This window comes from Epinephelus lanceolatus, chromosome 22 (genome assembly GCF_041903045.1).
Source record: "Epinephelus lanceolatus isolate andai-2023 chromosome 22, ASM4190304v1, whole genome shotgun sequence".
Taxonomy (NCBI): domain Eukaryota; kingdom Metazoa; phylum Chordata; class Actinopteri; order Perciformes; family Serranidae; genus Epinephelus; species Epinephelus lanceolatus.
In genome coordinates this window covers 34463916-34478898 of record NC_135755.1, presented here as the reverse complement: position 1 = coordinate 34478898, position 14983 = coordinate 34463916, and the positions used below count along the sequence as shown (strand labels likewise).

The window sequence follows — 14983 nt, the reverse complement described above, 5'->3', positions numbered from 1 at the left end:
GCCATAATACGTCATGAAGAAGAACAAGACGAATAATCAAAAAGAAGAAGAAGAAGAAGGGAAAACCCAAACATACTTGAGAACTCTTGGAAACCAAAAGAAACCATAGCTTCGCTGAAACGAGCCTGTCTCCTGAACTTCACGGCGCGTTCATGGAGCCTCCCGGTTCAGCGAACCGAGCCGACGGTGATTTCCTGGAGCTGGAGCCCGACGAGGAGCTGCTCTGCTCGGTCAGCGACATCACCGAGCACCTCGGCAGAAACATCACCGTGGTGCTGGAGACAGCGCTTTCTGAGATCCGCAAAATGGTCAGCATCCGGATAAGAGTCCTGAAAATGGAGCTACGCGAGAAAAGCGAGGAAATAGAAGTGCTAAAGGCGAGACTAGAGACAGTTCAGAGGGATGGTAGGGACCCTTTCCCCGGCGTTCCCACCATGGAGCCGTCTGCAGATGCTGGCTTCAAGAAACATGACTTCAGCTCCGGCAACAAACACAATAGTATCGACCCCAGGAGAGCCAAGGCTGTCATGCCTGGTGTGAAGAAGGAGGTTATAGCGGAGGGTGAGTACCAGAGGGCCGTAAGTGACATTTTAGGCGAAGATGGCACAGAAGTCAAACTGACTGACACATGGGCAAATGCTAGAATGTACTGCCCTATCTGAGTGTTTCACCAAGCCGCGTCCTACTGTGATTTGACTGTGTTGTGATGGGCAAGGGAACCACACACAGGATACAGAGATATAGGGAACCACACACAGGTCACAGAGGATATAGGGAACCAGACACAGACCACAGATGATATAGGAAACCAGACACAGAGAATATAGGGAACCAGACACAGGACACAGAGAATGTAGGGAACCAGGCACAGGACACAGAGAATATAGGAAACCAGACACATGACACATAAATTAGGGAACCAGACACAGAGAATATTGGGAACCAGACACAGGACAGGGGGACACTTGGAACCACACAAAGGACACAGAGAATGCAAGGATCATTACACATGATACAGAGAAGAAAGGGAACCAGACACAGGACACAGAGCATGTAGGGAACCAGACAAATGACACAGAGAATAAAGGTAACCGAGGACACAGAGAATTTTTTTTTTAATTTAATTTTAATTTTATATACTTTATTAATCCCCGAGGGGAAATTAAATTTTTCACTCTGTTGTCAATTACACACAGGTCCGAACACACACATGCACAAACAGGACCTATACATGCACTAAGTGGAGAGATGTCAGAGTGGGCTGCCCATGACAGGCGCTCTGAGCAGTTGGGGGGTTCAGTGCCTTGCTCAGGGGCACCTCGGCAGTGCCCAGGAGGTGAACTGGCACCTTTCCAGCTACCAGTCCACGCTCCATATTTTTGGTCCGGACGGGGACTTGAACAGGCGACCCTCCGGTTCCCAACCCAAGTCCCTATGGATTGAGCTACTGAGAATATAGGAAACCAGACACAGGATACAGAGCATATAGATCTAAAGGCACAAGGAAACTAATCAAGAACCCCCTTGAAGGTCAAGTTAATTTTATTTAATTTTACTTTCAGTACAGCGCCAGATGACAACAACAGAAGTCATTTAAGGTTACCTTTCCTACAGAACAGGTCTATACCTTGTCCTTTTATTAAACAAACTAAATAGCCTTATGTTATTTATCTTATGTACACGACGGCATGTCATTTCATTCCACATGGTCGCGCACAATTGCTCTCTGTGACGCGCACGGCAGAGTTCTACCCCGATGCGCACACACACACACACACACACACACACACAGACATGGGCACGTGCACGCACACACAGGTGAGCACACTTCCCCCAGCTGACAGAGAGTGGGCGTTGGAAAATATGTCGCATCAAGTTGGTCAATCAAAGTAGGCTAGTATCTTTTTTCAAATCAATGTGAAACTTACATAACTTGTATGAAATGTACCTTTCTTGCTGTATATTATTATATTATTACTATATTTTACCAGTATTAATATAATTCATTGTTATTCAGTGAATTGATGATATTGATAGGTATTTTTTATATTATCACAATGGACTCTGTAGTTTATTTTCAACTTATTTGGGGAAATGGCTAAACAATTACTTATATAGTCCATAGGGATTTGGGTTGTGAAATGAAGGGTAGCTGGGTCAAGTCCCTATCCAAACTGCTAGCTGGAGAGGTGCCAGTTAACCTCCTGGGCACTGCCGAGATGCCCTTGAGCAAGGCGAGGCCAAGTGGTTATGGTTAATTTTTTAACAAATGTAAACGGTATAAGGATATTTTTTCTATTAAATCAAAGAATTACTTTTTCTTTGTAACTCATTAATGTAAAACATTTTCATATTTTGTTTATGAAAGGCGCAGGTGACTTTCTATATATAGGTTAACGTCATATTTCACTTACACCCCTCTGGTTCTCACCCCTCTATAGATGCTGTTTGCCACTATCTAATGAAAGACAAGAACTCGAGGGGATATCCTGAAATGGACGGAGACCAGAGTAGCCAAGTCAGTGGCGGCAGGAAGCCTCGCCAAGATCAGGACCTGCACTCCCTCAGCCTGCAGCCAAACAGTGTCATGGCTGTAGACTCCAAGTCTACCACAGATGACCTCTTCAGTGTCCTCCCCTCTGGCAGCAAACGGATGTATGTCTATGAATTAGTAGTACCAGTGGAATATTCTTCAGACCTGAAAGGTAAACACACTCCTTGATATGCTAATAAGGAAAGAGTATCTGAGAGTATTGGAATAACATGAACAGTAAATTCCCACAGCACATCTGTCTTTTAGAGATAAAGTTTTATGTGATCATATTTTTCCCAGTCATGAAGGAGCCCGAGAGTAAGAGCACCCCAACTGGTGAGGATGGTGGTGAAGATGAGTTGCCGAGGAGGGAGGGAGGTGGACTGGAGCAGGCCCAGGCCCCACACGTCCAGCCCTCTGAGTTCTCCATGGAGCCCCAGAGTTCTCCAGGGGAGGGAGGGAGTCCACTGGAGGGCAGCACAGACAGGCCTGTGGCAGGTGGGTAAGACTGGGAAGAAAGGAAAGGAATGATGTGGAGTATTACAAGAACAAAACTGCAAGTGTAATAAATTTCAAAAATAGGTTGATAATTGTTTGTGTAAGCAGGAGCAGGACATGAGATGTCAGTGAAGCCAGTATTCCAGTCTTGTATCAGCTATAAGCTCAAATGCTGCACTGAGACTGTCCTCTCCTTTCACTGTTTTGAAACATACTTTTTTAACATACTTATTTTATGGTTTAGATCTCAGCCAGTTAACATTTTGAAATCAGTATGTGTCTGCACTTTTTATACCTTTGCACCTTTGCAGTACGTTTTTGGGATGCCCATCCATCCATTCCGTCCTTGTGAACACAATATCTCAAGAACACTTAAACGGAATTTCTTCAAATTTGGTACAAATGTTTACTTGCACTCATTAAAGAAGTAATTCGTTTTTGATGGTTATAGGTTTAGGGTCAAGGTCACTATGACCTTGTCTGTCTCATTCTCATGAACATGATATCTTAAGATTGCCTTGAGGGAATTTGGCACAAAGGTTTACTCTGATTCGACGGTAAACTGATTTGATTTTGGTGGTCAACGGTCAAAGGTCAAGGGCGCCATAACCTTGAATTGATATCATTCTTGTGTACGCGATATTTCAAGAACAGCTTGAGGTATTTCTTCAAATTTGACACAAACATTCACTTGGACTCAATGATGAACTGATGAGATTTTGGTGGTCAGAGTTCAAAGGTCAAGGTCTATGTGACCTCCTTTGTCTCATTCTTGTAAATGTGAAATCTCAAGAATACTGTGGGAATTTCTTCAAATTTAGCACAAATGTTCACTTGGATCCAGTGATGAACTGATTAGATTTTGGTGGTCATAGGTCAAGGTCACTGTGACCTTCTCTGTCTCCTTTTTGAGAAAGCAATATCTCAAGAAGACTTTGTGGGAATTTCTTCAAATTTGGCACAAATGTCCACTTGGACTGAACAGTAAACTGATTAGAAGTTTGTGGTTGAAGATCAAAGATCAAGATCATTGCTAACTCAAAAAATATGTTTTTGGCCTAAACCCAAGTATTCAGATGCTATTTATGACAAAACTTCACACAAATGTCTAATAGGCTAAAATAATAAAGTGATTTCTTATCCAAAAGGTCAAAGGTCAACTTCACTGTGACATCATAATGTTCTGCATAAAACATTTTTCTGGACATTATTCAGTGTCATAACTCAGGAACAGAAGTGGAGACATTTGGTCAGATACTGAATGGGTGAGACTAATCTTGGTCCTGATTGAATAGATTTTCTGTGCTGTTGGGGGGAAGATGTCTGTGAAGCATCCATGTTTTCACAGACATGGATGTAAACTATAAGAGAAACTTGACTGGTGCACTGAAGCATACAACCATGGGGCAGTAATTCTAGTTCACCATAAGGACTCTGTAAAGGGCTGAGATGCTTTGTGAATAACTTTCATCTTTTCCAGGATCTAGTCTTTACTTAAAGGGGAAATTCTTAAAAAAATGTCATAAGAAGTCATAGAAGCAACTCTTAGTACAAAGAAGCTTTGTGAATACAGCCCCAGGTCTCAACTTGTGTGCACAGATTTGTGTTTGTGTTGGCGTGGACTTGCGGTGCAGCACAGTAAATCTGACTGAGGTGAGGAATCTTTGTTTGACCATATTCTGACTAGCATTTTAGTATTTGCAGCCACATAATAATTACTTAAAATGTATAGTGGCCACATGGATGTGTGCTCTCTATCACAGCTGGCAGTTGCCTGGCTCTGTGGGGCTGGCACCAGTCTAAAAGATGGACACCATTTTTTCCTGGCTCTAATTTATCAGAAACTTTGATGGCAGCAGTGATTTCTTTCCATACTGCATTTTTCTGACTTCCTTTGATGCCACTTTTCAGGCTTCAAAATAAAACCAGTTGGTTAAATTGGACCTGGGACGTCACCATTTCCATTACTAGCTTAGAGAAGCTCCTCTTCTTGGCTGTGTTACACCTCTCCATGTCGTAAACTCTAAGAGTGAGGCCTCTAAACCAGTATTCATCAATGCCCAATCATTTCTACACTGTGATTGGCAAGATGAGAGCGTTTCATGAATCACACGTGAGCCTACTTGTTGGATGATTTCTGTGCTCAGATCTGTGCTGGTTTGTACATTAGACTACATTAGATTGATAAATGAGGGCTACTATCTGTATACACCTTCAATTATGGTAATTCTGTGATTAAGTGATGGCAATTCTGTGCACAAAAATCTAATTGTTTATGGCAAGAAATTCTGTAATTTTATGAGAGACAGTTCTGATGATAAATGTTCCAGTTTTAAAACACATCACAGAACTCTTTACTAGCACTTTATTTACACCTGTGTTTATTATTAGGAGTGACTGTTTAATTTTTTTTTAAATAAATAAATAGAATTAAAGAAATGAATGCTATATTTTGTGTCATTTTAATGTATGATAATCTGTGAGTCACGTGACTGACTGATCCTCAGACACCAGTCTGATAAAAGTGAGATAGCTGACAGTGTTGGTAGAATAAAGCATGGTGGACTGGAGAGCAGTTTGTCACAAGTTAGGCATTACTTGGCTATTATCAGCTGATAAAATAATGTTTTTGTTTTGTTTGTGGTTTCAGGCCAGCAGTTCCCTGTCCGCACCTATATCTGCTCTCTGTGTGGAACCTTCTGCCCTGACACTCTGTTCTTAGAGGAACACGTCAGAATGATACACCCTGACTCTGCTGGTGCCCCAGGACACATGGGAGAAGTTTTCCTTCAATCAAGCAAGTCTTCAGCCAATGACATTACGTTTTTAGTTTTGCCACATATGCCGCCCCAGACCAACCATGTCGACTGTGCTTCACTGGTACGTATTAAAGTTATTGACGTTATTATTAAAGTTATTAATCTTGTAATGTTTAAGTAAATGCAAAATAATTATTTGTTACTGTGTAGCTAAGCCACTTTATCCGTTATCACTTAAAAGAAACTTAAATCTAAGGATTACAGTTAACACGCTAACTAGCTCATGTTAGCTTTCCAGCTAACTAGCTATTTTTGCAGAAAATTCTAAGTTAAAATTAATGTTGGCCCCTTTAGTTGGAAAATTTCGACTAGTCTGCTGTAATGAAAGCGTTTAATCACCGGCAGCTAGTAAAGAGAGGCTAAATGCATTCGTCATTGGTAGTAAATATACCATTTTTTTTCTGTCAGAATGGCTATTGCATTTATCATTGGTAGTAAATAACATCTACTTTATTTTTGTGACAAAGAAAAAGAAATCTGTCATTTTATTATACTATTGTGGCAACTTCAAGGGCATCAAGCAGTATATATATATTTTTTTTTCATCCACTGGGCAGTTGCATGCCCTCGGGACTCCATAGACATGAATGGGGTTCTGACTTTATGAGGCCATGAAATGTTTGTGAACTCTTACACCAAAATTAGGTTTGTGTTGTAGCATTGTTTGAGGGTCAGAACCAGTATTAATTGTGGTGCAAGAGTTCATATAAACATTTTCTATGCCTCATAAAGTAAGTACCCCAATTATTGTCTATGGAGCAGCCCCAGTTTTTTCATCTTAGTTACAACATCTAGGAGAGAGAGGTGCATGTTCTCAAATACTTATTAAAATGGGTTACATCGCTCTTTAATACAGTTTAACACTTTTTCATTGCCTCTCTGTTGAGCCGTTTTTCCCACTGTTAGACTGACATACTGCCTCTCATTCCTTACAGAAAGGGCCAAGAGGAATAAAGCGAAAGAGGACCATTGGGCCTAATACTCAAGGGAATTCATGTAAGTCTTGCTGATAAACTGATATGCCTTGGGGAGATGTTAAATAAATGTTTCTCAAAATGTTGGAGTGTTCCTTTGGTATAATGTGGTTTGGCCATACAGATGTTTTTGTGGCTGAAGAATGAGTGTTCCTTGTAGAATTTTCATCAACATCAGCATCATTTTGACACTGACCTCCTCTGCAAAACCTAAACATTATTAAAAAAAAAATTAGGCCTATTTTTTAACAGCTTTAATCTCCTCTTCTGATGCCCACCAATGTATTTTTAATGTATGTGAAAGCACAGATAGGTGCCATTACAGTGACTTACCCCTGCCAGATTACTCCATCGAATGCCATACTAAAACTGGACAGGAAAATATTAAAGAAATTGCACCTTTCTGTACTTTGCTCTTAGAGAAATGATGTATTTTTGTGGTAAAACTTGTTTCATGATAGCTTTTAATAAATTATTTTAGGATGAATTTATGATTGGGGCTTGTTATTTTCAGTAGACCTACTGGAGCAAATTGCCTCCCCAAACACCAGCTCCGACTGCCACACTCCGACAGCAACTCCTGCCCCCTCCATACCAAAGATTTTTAAAGAAATTTGCAGCATACTCCATCTGTCATCGGGTGGGAAAAAGAAAAGGTATGATTTATTTAATAGTATTTTGATATTAAAGGCTAAGTTCAGAATTTTGGACTCAAGCACTATTTCCTACTTAGCAATGACATTGCCGATCAATTGAGTCCTTTCTACTGGATAGCTGCAGCTCCAGGTAGAAAGCCATAAAATTAATGCAAAGTCAGTTGGGCTCCAGTCTGTACAAATTAGAAATGTCATGTTTGGACACCCATTAAACAGTAACTAATTGGTGTATTTCTGAGAAAAAAAAACATAGTACCCACTGCCCAACCTCTAGTCTCAGTTGGTTTTCTAGTCTTGGCTACTCTGCACTGTGAACCACCTTGGTTAGGTCGGAGCTGGCTAGTGATGCCACTCATTCAGCCTTTACCACTGGTAATGCTGTCCCAGTGGCGGGAAGGTATTGATGCAGAAATAGGGTAGCCACCCTCTAGACTACCCCCAGGTATCCCCTGTCATTAAGCAGCTTCATTTTTGATTTTGCAAAACCACTTGTAGCATTGTTAACTATGTTAGCACAACTAGCCATGCTGACACTGCTATTGGTGCTAACAGAGCAGTAGTTAACGATGTTAAAGGGGTAATTACACTCAAAATTGAGCCACTTACTCACCAAGGTGACCTGGGATCGTAGGGCGGGCACAATGTTGCCATAGCAGTGCTGTGGGTTGGGACGTGGTAATTGTGAAATGAGACGCTCTGCTAGCTTGCTCCCACCAGACCTGGATGGTGTGCAGTGCAGTAAACTTAAGAATAGCAAAATTAACCTATAGACCAACATATGTTGCCAGTCCAAAATAGTCTCAGAGGTTAAACGATTAACTGCCAACTATTGACATTCCTAGTACAAACCCCACAGTACTGACAGTGCACCCAACGTAGGTTTCAGCATTTATTTTCAGACTGAAATGTGGTTCACTACCGGTGCCATTGTGATCATTGTAGACTAGTGTTCATGTTTCTTATTTGACATACTGCATTGTCTTTGCTGTGTTGTAATGTGATCATATGTGTCCACACAGAATTAAAGTCACAGTGGATGAACTGGGTCGCAGGGTAGGTCCTCCGGAATACATGTCATTTTCGTCCATAGCGACATACTTAAGGACAGATAATAACGCAAGGAAAGAACTGCAAGCCCAGCTGGAGGATGCTGGGATTAAGCCCACCCAGGTTACAGCCAAGGTGTCCCTGTTTTCTCGGCTTTGTGAAGGCAAGCTGTGTCATTTTGTCTTAAAATTTTCATAAATTACTAACACATACCTTACTGAGGCAACAACTTACTGTTTTTCTTTACTATTTTCTTTCATCAGAAGAGGTAGATGCATTATGTGAGAGCCTTGCTGGCCTGGTGAGAGACCATCTTCCCTTTGAAGGTCTCCATGTCATTCAAGAGGCTGACAACGAGATGGTGACTCTGGGGAGCTTGTTGGAGTTCCGGTATGTTTCAAACTTAGTATACATTATGTACACCTGCGAAAAAAATTTCTTTCACTATTCATGACTCACTATTTCTTTCGTAATATTGGCCAACATTACTGCCCTTCAGAGGATGTTGCATGGTCAGTTTTAAATTGGGGACCTTGAGTAATCCGCAGATTCTACATGCTAGCTTACTGGTGAAGAGGTTGACCTTTCACCTTAAGACATCTTAATGATATAGGGCTGAATGGGATCACATGAGCCTTACCTTAACAGCCATGTCCAATTTATGCTAGTTCCATGTATTTGAGGGTCAAAACCATGCAGCACAAATGCCATTTTCACCTGTTTAAAAGATGTTTTATTTTCCTATTTCTGCATACTGTGATTCATAAGTAGTCTTGGAATTGTATAAATTGGATCAAACTTTACTTTAAGTTTCCTTCAAGGTGTCTTAATGTGGTATTTGTAGGGATTTTTGTCAATTTCTTTACATTTCTCAATGGTCAAAAATGGTTTAGTTTTGCATTAGATTAGTTTAACTCGTGGTCCAAATTCAAACCTTGCTGCAGCAATCCATTACAAAAATTGAGCTTGGGAAGGTGCCCAATCAAAACACAGTGTTTGTTACAGAGTTATGATTTAGTAAAAAATCACACAGTGCTATTCATCTAAAATTAATCTTCAGTTTCCCAGCTTCCAGTTATGGAACACTTCTATGCGGCACAGACTGTTGACCTTGTATCTCCCCATAAAGATCCCCTGCCCCGCCTAAACAGACAGACATGGGTCTATGGTGGGTTTCATGGGGTTAATAATTGCACATTCCTGTTATGATGCCAGGGCATTCCGTCTGAGATGAGTGTTTGACCTCTTGCCATGACAAATATATATCTATATCTATATCTCTATCTCTCTCTCTCTCTCTCTCTCTATATATATATGTATATATATATATATATATATATATATATATATATATATATATATATCTATATAATGTGTGTGTGTGTGTACTATAATATATACTATATTCATTACAGGTCCCATCTAAGGAGAGCCGTAGCAGCCATCATGGAAAGAGTGGAAGCTGTGGACCTGGCCTCCCATGGCTTCATGTCCAAAATGTTGGACATCGCATTGTCCATATTTGAAAAATGTCTGGATAACCAAAGCAGTATGTATTGAAAATGCAATTTTGGGGGTTATTAACTTATATGTTATATGTTATTAACTGCCAAACTATTTTATCTAACGTAGCTAACTGCTGGCATCTAACTTTGGGAAGCAAGTACAGTCATTGACATCAACCTCTTTGACACAACATAAAAAAGTTTAAACAAAATTAGGCCTACTTTTTGTATGCAGACCTTTAATTTCCTGCTCCCCACCTGCCAGTTTTATATGTATGAAAAAGTACAGATAGGTGCCAATACAGTGACTTTTCTCTGTCAGATTCCACCATTGACCTCCATAGTAAAACTGGAGAGAAAAAGTAATAGAAGTTGCATCTTTCTGTACTTTGCTCTTCAGCCTCCTACAGACTGTGAGACTTCAATCGTATGTCGTATCCTAAGTCTGGTGCAAGCTACACTGTGTGACATGGATCTAATAAACTTGGGTACAACATCAAGTTTGATGTACACCTACTGAATCACAGGCTACGAATACGATGCAATAGCTTCCTATACTGAGTGCACAAGGATACTGCACGGATTATTACTTCTCCAACTGTGAAGCACAACATAGAGGGTCACATTATTAAGTTAACTAAAGTTTTGTGGGCAGAAATACTACGATGTTTCTGTGTGTGTTTGCTAGCTGCTAGGTTGCTCACCTGACAGCTGCAACTCCACTGCTATTTTCTTCCATGCTTTGTCCAGGCAAGGCTTCTGCTGCCACAACTCTACAAGGTTTTCCTCTTTGCTGGATTCTTACACATTTCTTTTTGGGCATTTTGCCTCCATGGCAAGCTGCTATCCATCTGTTTGTTTGGGTGTAGCACCAGTGTGTCATTTCATGCTACATTTCTATTGGTTGATTAATAGATGTAGGTTGTAACAGCAGTCACAATGTGAGATGGTCATCCCAAATTTTTGACTCCGTTAGAAGTTTATCCCAGGCTGTCTTTGATCGCAAGACCATGACAATGGCCATAATTGAACCTCTCTCACTGTGCGACTTAGGCCCACCATCTTTAGTCTGGGACAGCCTAAAATTGCACAGTGTATATCGGGCTTTAGATGGTTAATTGGAAAGGAGGCTGGTTTAGTGGTAAAAGTTGTGTCATGATAGTTTTTTTTAATCAAATGATTTGGTTATTTTAGGATGAATTAATGATTGAGGCTTTTCATTTTCAATAGACTCACCGGTACAAACTGTCTTCCCATCTACCAGCACCCAGCAACAGCCTGCACCCATCAAGCCCTCTACTTTCTCCACCCAGCACACTCCAACAGCAACTCCTGCCCCCTCTACACCAAAAATTTTCAAAGAAATTTACAGCATACTCCCTTTATCATCCGGTGGGAAAAAGAAAAGGTATGATTTGTCTAATAGTATTTTGATATAAAACGTTAATTCCAGAATTCTGGACCTCTAGCACTATTTCCTACTTACCAATGACATTGTCAATCAGTTGAGTCCTTTCTCTGCACAATCCATGCTGTTTTTCTTACTGGATACCAGCAGCTCCAGGTAGTAAGCCATAAAACTAATGCAAAGTCAATGGAGCTCCAGTTTGTATAAACCCCACAGTACTGACAGTGCACCCAGAGTGTTCATGTTTCTCATTTGACATACTGCATTGTCTTTGCTGTGTTGTAATGTGATCATATGTGTCTACACAGAATTAAAGTCACAGTGGATGAACTGGGTCGCAGGGTAGGTCCTCCGGAATACATGTCATTTTCGTCCATAGCGACATACTTAAGGACAGATAATAACGCAAGGAAAGAACTGCAAGCCCAGCTGGAGGATGCTGGGATTAAGCCCACCCAGGTTACAGCCAAGGTGTCCCTGTTTTCTCGGCTTTGTGAAGGCAAGCTGTGTCATTTTGTCTTAAAATTTTCATAAATTACTAACACATACCTTATTGAGGCAACAACTTACTGTTTTTCTTTACTATTTTCTTTCATCAGAAGAGGTAGATGCATTATGTGAGAGCCTTGCTGTCCTGGTGAGAGACCATCTTCCCTTTGAAGGTCTCCATGTCATTCCTGAGGCAGAGGATGAGATGGTGACTCTGAGGAGTTTGTCTGAGTTCCGGTATGTTTCACACTCAGTATACATTATGTACACTCGTTTTAAAGTTTTACCCTCATAGTGCATAGCATTATGCATAGCATTATGAACATTCTAAAACGGTTTACTCTTGTTGCGGGTCTTTGGTCTGAACTCGGTTTAATAGCCAGGCGTGGCAACGCATTTTGACAGATAAATGCCAGTCTAACCACTGATGCTGCCAAGCAGTTCATTTTCATTTCATTTGACTCAACAAGCTGATCAGAAAGGCCAGTGACGTTGTGGGGGTGGAGCTGGACCCTTTGACAGCAGTGTCAGACAGGAGGATGCTGTCGAAGGTGCGGGCGATATTTCAGCATGGCTCTCACCCTCTCCACAACGCTCTGGTCGAACAGAGGAGCACCTTCAGCCAGAGACTGATTGCTCCTAAATGCACCACTGAGCACCACAGGAAGTCATTCTTACCTGTGGCCATTAAACTGTACAACTCCTCCCTCTGATGATCGGACTCATTTGGCTATTTATAAAACAAAACACACAATATAATTACTCATTCTTATTTCATTTGTAACGCTACAACCATTTCATTGTATATTGTATATATTTCAGATTGTCTGCTTTACTGTTTTATTATTTATTTTATTTTATTGTCTACTTTAATATTTTATTTTATTTTATTTTATTTAAATGTCTACTTTAATATTTTATTTTATTTATTTCATTGTCTATTTATCTTTATCTCTTGTTTCCATTCATGCTGTATTTCTATTTCTACTTTGCACGGAGCATTGGAACAAAAACAATTCCCCCCCGGGGATTAATAAAGTATTCTGAATCTGAATGTGAATCTGAATTCATAGAAGTTCTTTGATATAAAACCTCTTAAAGCCCACGGTGTTGTCCGCTACGCGCTTGAGCTAACGTTAGTTAGCTGCTTAAATCACACATACAAATTTAAATGTTTAAAATTTTGTGAATATGAAGATGGTACACAATTTAATTTCTACAACTTAATCATTCAGTTCATTTTACTGAAACCATGAGCACTAAAATACAATTCATTCATATTTATAGGCAAGGTAATGAGAAAGAAGAAACAAGGTGATGACTCCCTCCTTCTGAAACAGTCCTAATGTCCAAATGTGGCTGGTCTCAGATAATCTTGCAGTTGAAGATGCTGAATTTGGAGGTCCTGGGCGGGTGTAGTTATGTTGTCTGTGGTTGTGAGGCTGGTTTGGTGTACTGCCAAATTAATGGAATCAGTATTGGAGACAGCATATGGTAGTGAAATGAACATTGGTGGACGTTCCTGCAGTCAGCATGCTAATGACAAGCTTAGACTGTCTAGTCCTTTTATTGTTACCATCCCAAGGCACACCTGTGTAGTAATGATCAGCATCTTGGTATGCCACACCTGTCAGGTGTGCCACCTCATCACATGGAATAAATGCTTCAGTGGTGGATAGCATTCAAATCCAATTCCTGACACACACACACACACACACAATTGTACAATGTGCACAAAACACTGAAATCCTTGTCCTAACTTTATGCAAAGTCATAGTGTGTGGTGTACAGTGCTTCTAAAAGTTAATATGTATGTATTACAGGTCCCATCTAAGGAGAGCCACGGCAGCCATCAAGGAAAGAGTTGAAGCTGTGGACCTGGCCTCACATGGATTCATGTCCAAAATGTTGGACATCATGCTGTCCATATTCGAAAAATGTTTGGACAACCAAAGCAGTACGTATTGAAAATGCAAATTTTGGGGGAAATATAGTTTATGATTAGCGGACCCAAGTGGAATTTGTTAGTTTTCAGTGGTGACCCAGAATGAAAATCTGTGGGATTTACGTTTTTCTTTTTTTTGCTTGTAATGTGAAAGATAATATATATATTTTTTAAATGTGCAAATGAGTCATTGCAAATTCACTGTGGGCCTGGTAATTAACTACCAAACCAAACCCATGTGGTGTAACATAGCAATCTGATGGAAAAACTTTACACTCCAATGTTTTTTAACTGCCATAGTCATTGTTATTACTGTATTATGCAGTAAAATAAAATAAAAAATACCAAGGGTGTAAAAATGTGATGGTCATTTTTTTTTAAAATTTTATTATTGTTTGGTATGGCTGTGACATGCAGAACGTGGAGTGACTATAACCAAAAACAAAGTAGGAACTCTACCTCCTCTCTTCCCTCTCTTAGAGGCAGGATGTTGATTTTTGATTACTCTCTTTATGTATCGTGTCTTGTTTATGTATGCATCTCGTCTGTTTTTCAGTTGGTGGCTTAATTCAAGTCGCTATAGCCGTTAAAGGGAAACTTAGACAAATTTTTTTTGCAGAGGGTGAAGCCAAGCTAACCTTTTCAAGCCAAACTAACCCTAAACACAACAGTCACACAATAACACAAACAAACTGCAAACGGTGCAGTGGTAAACCAGCAGCTCCCATGTTCAGCAAGGTAAAATTACCATTTTGTCAGTGTAGTCTGGTTTTGAAGAGAGCATAAGTTTTACTTGTTGTTCAGCTCCCTGTCAAAACGAGCTGTCTGTTTGGAAAGTACAAGAGTTTCCCACGATATATCAGTTTTAAGGTATACTGTAATATGAAAATTGATTATCATACTGTGTGCATTCATCTACGATATTGGGAAAAAAAATGCAACTGGAAGAAGAATCTCAACTATATTTTAGTTATTTTTTGGGATGCATGTCATTGGTATCAGCTGATATTGGCTTTAAAATGAACTATCACAATCTGCCCTTTTTTAATTTTGCACAATGAATGAATATATCATACATTAAAGAGTATTGTGTTTCATGTCTCCATCTG

General features: G+C 40.1%; 1 protein-coding gene across 2 annotated transcripts; it reads left to right on the top strand.

The window, feature by feature from the left end:
- LOC117272831 (uncharacterized) lies at positions 1-14971 on the top strand. 2 transcript variants are annotated; one of them, XM_033651914.2, is made up of 13 exons: positions 1-561; positions 2442-2705; positions 2834-3031; positions 5682-5911; positions 6786-6846; positions 7342-7480; positions 8500-8690; positions 8791-8917; positions 9943-10076; positions 11263-11440; positions 11749-11939; positions 12040-12166; positions 13753-14971. In XM_033651914.2, exons 1-13 carry the CDS (start codon positions 153-155, stop codon positions 13895-13897), a joined length of 2394 nt encoding a protein of 797 aa, XP_033507805.2. In that variant the 5' UTR covers positions 1-152; the 3' UTR covers positions 13898-14971. The 2 variants fall into 2 exon arrangements, with proteins under 2 accessions (XP_033507805.2, XP_033507804.2); XM_033651913.2 differs by having other exon boundaries at positions 7339-7480.
- The last annotated feature ends 12 nt before the right edge of the window (positions 14972-14983 follow it).

What these genes read in the sequence shown, in the direction of transcription:
- LOC117272831 (XM_033651913.2), top strand. Translation starts at nt 153, where the DNA reads ATGGAGCCTCCCGGTTCAGCGAACCGAGCCGACGGTGATTTCCTGGAG. An exon ending in ATGTCGACTGTGCTTCACTG is followed by an intron (nt 5,912 to 6,785) that starts GTACGTATTAAA and finishes CATTCCTTACAG; the next exon opens with AAAGGGCCAAGAGGAATAAA. An exon ending in ATGTCTGGATAACCAAAGCA is followed by an intron (nt 10,077 to 11,262) that starts GTATGTATTGAA and finishes CATTTTCAATAG; the next exon opens with ACTCACCGGTACAAACTGTC.